This window comes from Bubalus bubalis, chromosome 4 (genome assembly GCF_019923935.1).
Source record: "Bubalus bubalis isolate 160015118507 breed Murrah chromosome 4, NDDB_SH_1, whole genome shotgun sequence".
In the NCBI taxonomy this organism is placed as follows: Eukaryota; Metazoa; Chordata; class Mammalia; order Artiodactyla; family Bovidae; genus Bubalus; species Bubalus bubalis.
Window position 1 is genome coordinate 149,724,938 of NC_059160.1, and position 11,833 is coordinate 149,736,770.

The 11,833-nt window shown below is 35.7% G+C and overlaps 1 protein-coding gene across 5 annotated transcripts in view; it reads left to right on the forward strand.

Moving 5' to 3' along the window:
* The window catches only part of ADK (adenosine kinase), a 566,593-nt gene extending 555,622 nt beyond the window's left edge, over nt 1–10,971 (forward strand). For all 5 annotated transcript variants that reach the window (XM_045165559.1, XM_045165562.1, XM_045165561.1 and 2 more), the window contains one exon: nt 10,167–10,971. In XM_045165559.1, the coding sequence (XP_045021494.1) occupies nt 10,167–10,291 (125 nt within the window). In that variant the 3' untranslated portion in view covers nt 10,292–10,971. The remainder of the gene's footprint in view (nt 1–10,166) is intronic.
* Nucleotides 10,972–11,833: the final 862 nt, after the last annotated feature.

The following is an 11,833-nucleotide window of genomic DNA, read 5'->3' on the forward strand; positions in this document are numbered from 1 at the left end:
ATTTTTTTTTTTTTTACATAAACCATGTAGTCATATGTGATGATAATCAGAAAACCTAACTTGTGTTTTTACTGTGAATGTTGAATGAACAGTAATGGAGTCTACTGGGTTTTTAGTTCCAGCCACCATGAAAAATATTAGTGAAGGAACTATATATGAAAAGGAAAATACTGACTTGTAGATTTCATTCATTTCCTTCTAAAATTTTCCTGGCTCCTACGTGTCTTTATTAAGACTTTCATAATTACTGACAGTATTTCTGTTTTCTATGGATGACACTAAGAAAATTCTACATGTTGTATGTTTTCTACAGTAACTACATGGAATGGACAACTTGAGCTCGGAAATCTCATTGCCTTTTGCCCACACTAGCCATCACACCTCTCTGTGCTTTGAGAAAAAAAACTTAGTACTCCTTTCACAACAGTTTAAATTATGTGTCAGGTCTCATCTCAGACACTGAATTCATGCTAATTGAATGCTAAAATTGACCACTCTCTTTAACAGCAGTAAAAGAAAAGTCCAAATGAAATTAACCAGAAGATAATAAACCATACTGGTTGTTAATGGACAGAGGTTTATTCTGAGAACTCTGGGTCTGTGATTGCTCCAAGATTCAGAGCCCTAGAAACCAAATTCAGTGTCAGTGAGAAGCCTTCAGGTACACTGTGCCTCAGCAGCCCAAGACCTAAGGTCCATGACGCGATCAAAAGTGGGAGAGGCCCTGGAGTAAGCCTATCCATGAAAGAATCAAAGAGAGGTTAGGAGTCACAGAGAGAAGGCACTCAAGTTAAAAGGGACAACCACTGCCTCAGCATGTGAGTTCTTGATTTGGAAACTTGTACTGCTGTTTCTCATTCACCAGTGTATGCCTCCTGGTCCTGTTCTCATGGCTGTCTTGAGAGGCATATACACAGAGCCTTACCATTCGTTTTTAACATGATGTACTGACAAGGACCATAAGCTAATGGCCTCCCCACAAAGAGCTTCTAAAGTACTTTTTCATATTGAACACCCATGCCAAGTCAGTTATTTAAAATTTTACTTCTTCTTCTTTGGCCCAGAGTCTTTACTGAAACAGTACAAAATTCTTTTTTATCTGCAAACCATATTTATCTGCTATAGTGTCTGCTAGCCGCAGTCTTTGTAATTCATCACATTCAGTGAATGAAATATGAATAAGCACTTTGTTTACTTGCTGGCACAGTATTTGTATATACTAACAGCATATTGTATTTTTCCTACCTAAAAATACTTTATTGGAATAATATCCTAAAAATACAGAGAACTTTAAAAAACTGGGGTGGGAGAGCCAAAAATTCTACAGAAAAATAAGCAAAAGATCAGAAAAAACAATTCACAGAAAGGGATTAGTTTTTTAAACATAGAACAAGGTCTTCAATCTCACCCATAGTAAAAGAGATGCAAATTAAAGTTACATTGAGATATGTTTCTAACCCATCAGATTGGCAAAAAATCAAAAGCTTGACAGTGTACTCTGTTATTGAGGTTGTGGGGAAACATGTGCTCATAAACATTACTAGTGGAAATGCAAAAGGTTTAACCCCAAGGAAGGGGAATTTGGCAGTATCTAACAAAACTACTTACGTATTTATCCTTCAACCCCAAAAATGCCACTTCTAGAAATTTACCCGAAAGATACATACACACACCCAACAGCACAAAAGCACACATGCAAAATGTTATTCATTACAGAATTATTTGTAATTTCAAAGCATTAAAAACTGGTGAACATTCACACATAGGAGATGGAATGAATGAACTGTGGTGTATCCATACAATAAGCTGCTATGCAGCTGTAAAAAAGAATGAGGAAAATCTCTTATGTATTAGTATGCAGTGATGCCAGGAGATATTTTAAGTGAAAAAAAAGCAAAGTGCAAAAGGGCATATATTCTGTGCCACTCCTTTTGTATAAAAAGGAAATAAGAAAATGCACAGATTATCTGCTTGCTTTTACAAAAATAAACACAGGAGTTCAGTTCAGTTCATTTGCTCATTCATGTCCAACTCTTTGCGACCCCATGGATTGCAGCACAACAGGCCTCCCTGTCCATCACCAACTCCTAGAGTTTACTCAAACTCATGTCCATTAAGTTGGTGATGCCATCCAACCATCTCATCCTCCGTCGTCCCCTTCTCCTGCTTTCAATCTCTCCCAGCATCAGGGTCTTTTCAAATGAGTCAGTTCTTTGCATTAGGTGGCCAAAGTATTGGAGTTTCAGCCTCATCATCAGTCCTTCCACAATGAATATTCAGGATTGATTTCCTTTAGGATGGACTGGTTGGATCTCCTTGCTGTCCAAGGGACTTAAGAGTCTTCTCCAACACCACAATTCAAAAGCATCAATTCTTTGAGACTCAGCTTTCTTTATAGTCCAGCTCTTGCATCCATACATTACTACTGGAAAAACCATAGCTTTGACTAGACGGACCTTTGTCAGCAAAGTAATGTCTCTGCTTTTTAACATGCTGTCTAGGTTAGTCATAACTTTTCTTCCAAAGAGTAAGTGTCTTTTAATTTCATAGGTGCAGCCACCATCTGCAGTGATTTTGGAGCCAAAAAAATAAAGTCAGCCACTGTTTCCACTGTTTCCCCATCTATTTGCCATGAAGTGATGGGACTGGATGCCATGATCTTAGTTTAATGAATGCTAAGCTTTAAGCCAACTTTTTCACTCTCCTTTTTCACTTTCATCAAGAGGCTCTTTAGCTCTTCTTCACTTTCTGCCATAAGTGTGGTGTCATCTGCATATCTGAGGTTATTGATATTTCTCCTGGAAATCTTGATTCCAGCTTGTGCTTCATCCAGTCCAGCATTTCTCATGAAGACAAACCAAAAAACAGTGAAATTGGGTACCTCCAATGGGGAGAACATAGGGTAAAAGAAGGTGACACTTCTCTGAGCATACCTTTTTTAGAATTTTTAATATTCTACATATGTTTAAAGAAATATTAAGTTAATAAGGATGAAAGTGAGGGATGAAAATTGAAATCGTGACCCCAACATTTTTTTCGGTCTTAAGTAAGTGAACCATTCTGAGAGAGTCAATTCCTAGGCAGGCTGATAAGTTTGGGGGTTCCCAAGGAGAGAGGGGTCTGAAATTCTCAAGGAGGAGGAAAGGACAAACATTTTTTCCCTCTACATTCCTTAGGATTATATAACAATAATGTATCCTGCTTGAGGACAGTTTCTGGAAAAAACCTTCGGGCTAATCCTGTTATCTTAAAATGTAAATTATGGGAGTGGGTCTAGTAAGGTCTTTACAACCTCCAGACATTCTTTTGATTCACTGTAATAGCTAATTAAAAGTATACAACTCCATTGCTAACACTAGTGAGGGGGTACTCTTTCTGCCCCCTTCTGATGCCTATGTCAGAAGCTTTCTCTATCTCTTTTATACTTTAATAAAACTTTATTACACAAAAGCTCTGAGCGATCAAGCCCCGTCTCTGGCCCCGGATTGAATTCTTCTCCGGAGGCCAAGAGTCCCGGCGTCTTTCGTGGTTCAGCAACAACCTGTCAATTCTGAAGGGGAGTAAAAAGGAGAACCAATGTAAAGAGCGTACTGAACACAGTATTTGAGCACATTGGAGAATAGCAAACCAATTCTAAACTGTTTTTAATAGATTCGGGGTTTTGTAAAATTAGTAGTGAAGCAGTTTTGAAGCTGTTTTGGAGATAGTATAAAACTGAGCCAATAAATATTTTGATATTGTTGAAAGCTAGGATTTTCACTATGGAAAAAAGTACAGAATCATAATAATGGACTGGAGAAAGGTAAGAAAGAGAGAGCGCTATAAGGATGGATTGGAACTGGAAGTATTGGTGTCAATTCAATTTCTAAAATAGGTCTGTGTACACATGTATATACATACGTACACATTTATGTGTGTACACATAATACGTGCATAAATGTGTACGTATGTATGTGTATCTGTATCTGTACGTGTGTATAAGTACATACTTCCTAGCTTCATTTGCTGTCAGGGTCTAGAAGCAAAGAATGCACCCACCTCCCACACTGTGGTCTCTAATACCATTTTATCCTAATAGGAAATAGGTACCCTTGGAAAAATGGCAGGTTCTAAGGCTGAGCTAGGGTGGGTTTAAGATGAGCCAAGAATATAATTCCAAAAAGTAAGGAAGTACTCAAAGATATTATGAGGGCATATCCAAGGGCACCTGGGCCAGCTTGTAGGTGCTCCCACTGGTAAAAACTGGGACATTTTGAGCACCATATAGAGCTGTATTGAATTATAAACTATTGATTAAAAAATAAAAGTCTGTGCCTCCTTATTGATACATAAATAGATGAAAAATAGTAAATGAGATAAGAGATAAGCTCTTGCATGTAGAATGTTGAAAGCTGACTGGTAAATGTGAAGGGAGTGCTGGAGTTAGAAAATCATCATGGTTTAAGTTGCTTCAGTTAGGAATTATGAGTGAATCCTAAATTTGGGAGAAGGAATTGGGATTTTCTATAGGGAGCAGAATATTTGCATGGTATTAAAGTGTCTACCAGCAGACTCCTTGTTAGAGGCAAGGGAAAATATAACTCTACAGTGGAGAAGTAGGACATCTTGATCGGGTGATCAAAATTATCACCAGTGAATAGCAGCCAGACACAATGTGTTCCTAAATGTGATACCCTTGAGAAGGACACAACATAATTTTTCTAGTATTCTGGCCAGGAATGCATAATCTGAATTTAATCATGAAGAAATATCAGACAAACCAAAATGAGCATCACTCTATTAAATACGGAGTAGGGGAAGACTGTATTCTTTCAAAAATGTCCTTGTCACAAAAGTCGAAGGAAATGTTCAAGATAAAGGAAACTAAAAAGATGACAAATCCTAGACTAAATTCTATCCTAGATGGAAGAAAAATGCTATGAAGGGTATTAATAGGTCATTGACAAAACTGGAATATGAATAGGCAATTAGATAACAGTATTCTAACAGTATTACTGAAGTCAATGACTATGGTTATCCATGAGACTAGCCTTATTCTCAGGAAAGATGCATAGATAGATTTAAAGGTAAAGGGCATGACAAATACCACTTCTTCTCAATTAGTTCAGTGGAGAAAATTGTATAAAAAAGAGAAGATGGGCCCAAAAGTAGCAAAATGTTGATAATAAGTACATCCAGGTAAAGGATGTATGGATACTATTTGCATTGTTTGCAAGTTTTCTTTCTTTTGGCAAGTTTTCTGAATTCAAAATTATTTCCAAATGTAGTTTTTAAAAAATACATTTTAGGCCAGCTAACAATAAAAATCTAAACTTAAAAAAATTGTACTGAAAAACATTATGCTAAGTGAAGTAAGGCAGACACAAAAGGCCAGGGGTGGGAGGGAATGGAGAGTTTAATAAGTATAGTTTCTGTTGGAGTAATGAAAATATTCTGGAAATTGATAGAGGTGATGGTTACACTACACTGCAAATAGACTTAATGCCTTGAATTGTACACTTTAAAATGAGTGAAATGGGAACTTTGAGGTTATGTATATTTTATGCAATTAAAAAAGGTATCTTGGGAATGTTTAATTCTTACTATGAAATAATTTCCTATGATTCTTTAAATATAAGCTCCTTTATTTTTTTAAACTATTTTGTACAACTTGTGAAGACTCATATCAGCTACTTTATGAAGGTTCAACTTATAACTGATTATATAACATCTGTAGTTCATCTCAGTTAGAATTTAAAAATAGGTTGTTAAAGAACTGATATTCACTCAGGACAAAGGTCTAAGCTTTTTTTCTCCATCCAGGTTTTCCACTTGTCAAAGCAAATGTCTCTTCAGGGGACTTTACTTCAATCATCAACTAGCTCTTCTATTATAAAGAGGATGCTGGTACTTATGCTTCTCAAAAATATTTCATAAACATAAGCTTTCTTTTTCTCAGAAAGAACATACCAGGAGGAATGAGGAAAACAGATGTTCCTTATAAGTCTTCTAATAGACGTGTTTCCATTGTAAGCCGATCTGACTGAATTTGGCATCTGCTCCATTCACTGTGTGGGCTGAACCGTTTAGTCTCACAGTTTGGCTGAAAGTTAATATTGACCTTTGACTGTTACCTGAAAACTCAATGATAAAATACTCTTACTAAACCTCTTGAGAGAGTGATTTCACATTCTAAGCAAATGTCTTCAAAATACATCACTCCATTAACCAAATTAATTATTCTTTGGTTGGGCGTACTTATTTATTTTATTGGATACAGCATTCCCCAAATCTGACAAGGGAGAAGCCTGTGTGGTCAGAATGGTAGAAGAGAAAGAACATAAATCTCTTATAATGCTCTCTGCAGGTCACTATACCACAGCTTTTAAATTAACCTTAACCCCTCAGCTGCCCAGGGCCGATGAGGCCTACAAGTCTGGCTACAGAACAGTTCCTCATTATCATCTGTTCTTCTGCGTAGAGTGCTGCTATAGCATCTTGGGTTTTCCTTAGAGGGGAAGTAGCCCCAGGTTTTTCTGTTCTTGACTATTTTACTTGTAACTACAACAATTTTTTATGTAGTTTTATTACAGTATAATTGACACACAATAAACTGCACATGTTTAAAGTGTACAGTTTTACAAATGTTGACATATGTATACACCCATGGACCATCACTATGGACACATTTACTACGTCCGTACTATTTGGATTGTTTCCAATTTGGGGCTATGCCAAATGAAGCTGGTCTGAACATTCATATACAAACCATGGTTAAATACCCAGAAATAGAAAGACTGAGTCTTTTGATAGGTGTATGTTTAACTTTTTAAGACACTGATAACTGTTTTCAAAAAGAGTCTTATTTTATAGTCTCATAATCAGTATTTTGGGCTTTCCGGTGTCTCTGAGGTAAAGAATTCGCCGGCCAGTGCAGGAGACACAGGAAACTCAGGTTCAGTCCCTGGGTTGGGAAGATCCCCTGGAGGAGGAAATGGCTACCCACTCCAGTATTCTTGCCTGGAGAATCCCATGGACAGAGGAGCCTGGCGGGCTGCAATTCATGGGGTCGCAAATAGTTGGACACAACTGAAGGACTGAGCACACGCACAGGCGATCAGTATTGGAGTGTTTCAGTTAATCTGTGCTCTTGCCAACACTTGCTTTGTCAGTCTTCTTTCATTTTAGCCTTTCTAGGGATGGGCAGTGGTATTTCATGGTGGCTTTAATTAGCATTTTTCTAACAGATAATAATGTTGAACATCTTTTCCTGTGCTTGTTTGACATGTTTATCTTCTTCACTAAAGTGTTTGTGTAAAAGTGTTTAATTTAGCAAAGTCAAAATTATTTTTTCTTTCATAAAAGTTTATACTTTTTATGTCCTAAGATCTTTGCCAAGTTCAAAATCACAAAGATTTTCTCATAAGTTTTCTTCTCAGTTTTATAGTTTTAGCTCTTGCATTTAGACCTATGATCCATTTCAAGTTAATTTTGTGGTTGGTGTGAAGAAGGGTAGAAGTGTGTGTTTTTTACGTTTTCACATATGGCCCATCCAGCTCTTCTAAGAATGTTTAAAAAGAAGTCTAATATAGTAACATGGAAAAAAAGAAAGATTATCCTTTCTCCATTGAATTGCTTAATACCTTTATAAAAATCAGTTGACCATATAGAAGTAAGTTTATTTCTGGATTGTCTGTTCATTTCACTGATTTATTTGTCCATTTTAATGCCTGTACCACAGTGTCTAAATTATTTTAGTTCTATAGTAAATTTTTAAATCAAGTACTCTTGTTTTCAGAGTTCTGTTTTAATTAGTCTAAATTCTTTGCATTTCCACATAAATTTTAGAATCAGCTTGTCAGTTTCTATTAGAAAAGCTTGCTGGAATTTTGGTTGATATTACATTGAATCAGTAGAAGTGATAGCAATATTGAGTCTTCTGCTCTCTGAATAGTTTATAGCTCTTCATCTTACTTAGCTTGTTTTTTCTCTCTCAGCATTGTTTTTTGTTTGTCTTGGGTTGTTTTCTCAGCATTATTTTGTCATTTTCAGTGTTGAGGTCTTACACAGCTTTTGTCAGATTTAGGTATTTCACATGTTTGGTAGTATGGTGAAGAGTATTTTTAATACCAATTTCTAACTGTTCATTGCTGGCATATACAATTGCTATATATACACACATTACTAGAACAAAAATTCAATTGATTTTTGTATAGGAATCTTACTTACATCCTGCACCTTCACTAAACTAACTTAGTAGTTCAAGTTAACTTTTTTCTAGATTCCATAGGAATTTTTAGATAGACCAGGATTTCTCAGTTTGGGTATTTTTGACATCATAGGATATCAGCATCCCTGGGCTCTAGCCTCTAGTTGCCATTAGCACCCTATGGCACAAATATGACATTGCCACATGTTCTCCAGGAGGCAGAATTGCCACTGTTGAGAACCATAGATACAGGTGGTCATGCCATCTGCAAATGAAGACAGTTCTACCTCATTTTCAATTTTGATGCCTTTTCTTTCTTTTGTTTGCCTTAATGCACGGGCTAGAGTCTTCATTACAACATTTAAGAACAAACATTCTTTCCTTGTTCTTAATTCCAAGGGGAAAAACACTTCATCATCCTCCATTAAGAATGATATTAATTGCAAGGTTTTCATAGAAGTTCCCTTCTGTTACTAGTTTGTTGAAAGTTTTTTTTAGAAATCCATCTTGGGTTTCATCAAATGATTTTTCAGCATCTATGAAGATGATCTTATGATTTTCCTGATTAATATGGTAGATTACATTGATTGATTTTTGAAAGTTAAACCAACCTTGCATTTCACCTTATCATGAATTATTATCTTTTTAAATATACTGTTGGATTGGATTTGCTAAAATATTTGCATCTTTTCTGATTATACTGTCAGAGTAAAGCTAGCCTCAAAGAGTGAGTCAGAAAATATCCTTTTTCAAGTTTTCTAGAGTTTGTATAACATTGGCATTATTTTTCTTCTTTAAATGTTTGGCAGAATTCAGCAGTGACACCATCTGAACTGGAATTTTCTTTATGGGAAGGTTTTTAATTTTAAAATTAAATGTTTAATAAACACAAGGCTATTCAGGTTATCTATTTCTTCCTGAGTGAGCTTTGATAGATTGTGTATCTCCAAAAGTTTGTCTTACTTGTCAAATCTGAACACCTTATAGTTCTATAACACTTTGTTGGCATTAAGTTGTTAATAACGTTTCCTTATCCTTTTAGCGTGTGTAGATGCTATAGTGATATGATGTCTCTTATTATCAGTAGTGACCATTTATGTCTCTCCTCTTTTTTTTTCCTTCTCAGTCTGTGTAAATGTTTATCGTACTTTGATTCCTATTTCCATCTTCTTAACTTGGTAACTGTCAGGCTCTGCCTGGGTTTTCCTTCCATGAATCATGGCCTGGTAGTTTTCCTCATTTGTTTCCCTTCTGTCATGTATCTTTTGTGACTGATGTACAATATTTGAAAAACTTAGTTTCATATACTTTGTTTTTATTTTAAAGTTGTTTCTAAAGAAAGGGTAAATCTGATTCTTTTATTTCATCTTGATCGGAAGCAAAAGGCCTCAGCATTGTTATCTAATCATATTTATTTTAATGTCAAACTGATCCATGGTGCTTGACTCTAGATATTATGTCCCTGATACTTCTGGGAGTGAAAAAGGTATATAAAAGGTCCTTCATAACTTTTCAACTCTCAGATTTGTTCTTGGAGAGATATCCAGATGAGAGAGTTTTTCCCAAATAACAGTTCTCTAGGAATAACAGCAATACAGAAGGAATTTAGAGAGATAGGCAGAGGTTTTAGAGCTCTGCTCTAAACCTATTTAGAGCTCATAATTTCTCAGCTATAAAGACCAAAGATAATACTAATTGGCCAGTAATTCTTTCTTACAACCTTTTATTGTCAAAGTTAAAGGAAAGCATGATCATTTATGCCTAGAAAGACTAGATTGACTTGATGATGAGTTGTGACATCCCAACTTGAGCTCTTTAAAAGAATTATTAGGGAAGAACCCTCTAACCCTGGAGGTTTGACACTTCACTATCAAGACTAAAGAAAGGCATAGGTATGTAGACCGTATTTTGTTCTGAGCATATGACATTTCCGATGCTGTTACACAGTACTCATGCCTCCGTCCTGTCTGTGTTCCAGGTTTTCTGTCCCAGCTGGTCTCTGACAAGCCCCTCACTGAATGCATCCGTGCCGGCCACTATGCTGCCAGCGTCATAATTAGGAGGACTGGCTGCACCTTTCCCGAGAAGCCCAACTTCCACTGATGGAAAAGCATGAGGCTGCATCCCAGGAGTACAGACACTGCCCTGATTGCTTCCCGAGAATTCCCACATTCATGAAGAAGAAAATTAAATGCCACCTTTCCTACTATAGTAATGTTGATTCTTAATTTAGGGGGTACAGTAATGCACAATAGAATCTTTGTTCTCTCAACAACCTAAAGTAGGAGGTTTATTTCCATAGTCTGATAGTGCCAGGTAAATGTCAATTAAACAGGAATATAGTATTTCAATTGAAATTTTTGTTTCATTTTCCATTACATTGTAAATTCATGTGTACTAAGCAAAGTGATCATTTTTTTACATTTCTGCTTTGAATGCAGATGCAATTTAATACAATAGATTTTTTAAAAGGAATTAAAGATAATACATAAATCTTTAGCTTTTATACAAATATATTTAATTCAGAAGTGTGTTTATACACATATACACACACATGTGTTCATACATGTACCACATATATACATGACAAATGGTTAAATAAGGTAGAGAAATATCTTTCCAAGTTATGCCAAGTAATTTCATCAGTGTGTACTCAAACATGTAATAAATTTTGGATAATTAATTTGCCAAATTATAAGCTATATTACAATATTCAAGTCATAATCTTATATTTACTTATGGTACTCTGTATTTGATACAAATAAAAACTTATCATAAAGGCCTTTTTTTCTGTCTTTGTCCTGTACTCAGCAAACTAAGGAATAAAGATAACTGTCTAATCCTGGGTCCTGAAATAACTGATCTGTTTATGGAGATAGAAAAAACATAACACATCAAAAAATAACTTAGTATTGGAGACCAGTAAGCCACTGTTTTCAGGAAGACAGAATGGTATGATATAACTTCTGGGGAATGCCCTGGCAGACCAGTGGTAAGGACTTCATATTTCTGCTCCAGGAGGCACAGGTTCAGTCCCTGGTCAGGGAATTAAGATCCTACATACTGTGTAGCACACCCCCCACTCCCCAAAAAATCTTAAAAAAATGGAACCTCTGGAGTCAGACTTACTTACCTTGATAAGAGCTTGTGCAAATTACTTAGCCTCATGAATGTCAATTTCCTTTCTATAAAATGGAATCATAACCCCTATGTATGAGGTCATTGAGATGATTCAAGAGGAGATACTAGGTACAAAATGCTTGTTACAAGTCTAATAAGAACCTACTATTGTTATGATTATTGTTACTGAAGAAGAAGAAAATCATAGTTATAAAACTGAATTCATAGAAAAGTGTTCAGGTTTTTGTTTTATGTTTAAGAAGACTTTTAGGTCTCCTGCGCTAATCTTTTTTATTGTTGAGATAAAATTCATAGGCCATAAAATTTTTTATTTTAAAGTATACAATTCAGTAGGTTTTAGTATATCCACAAAGCTGTGTAGCTATCACCAATATCTAAATCAAGAACATTTTCACCACCCCAGAAGGAAACCCTTTTCTTCCCAATTCACTCCCCATCCTCTTGATAAACACTAATCTATTTCCTGTCTCTATAGATGTGCCTATTCTTGATGTTCATAAAAAT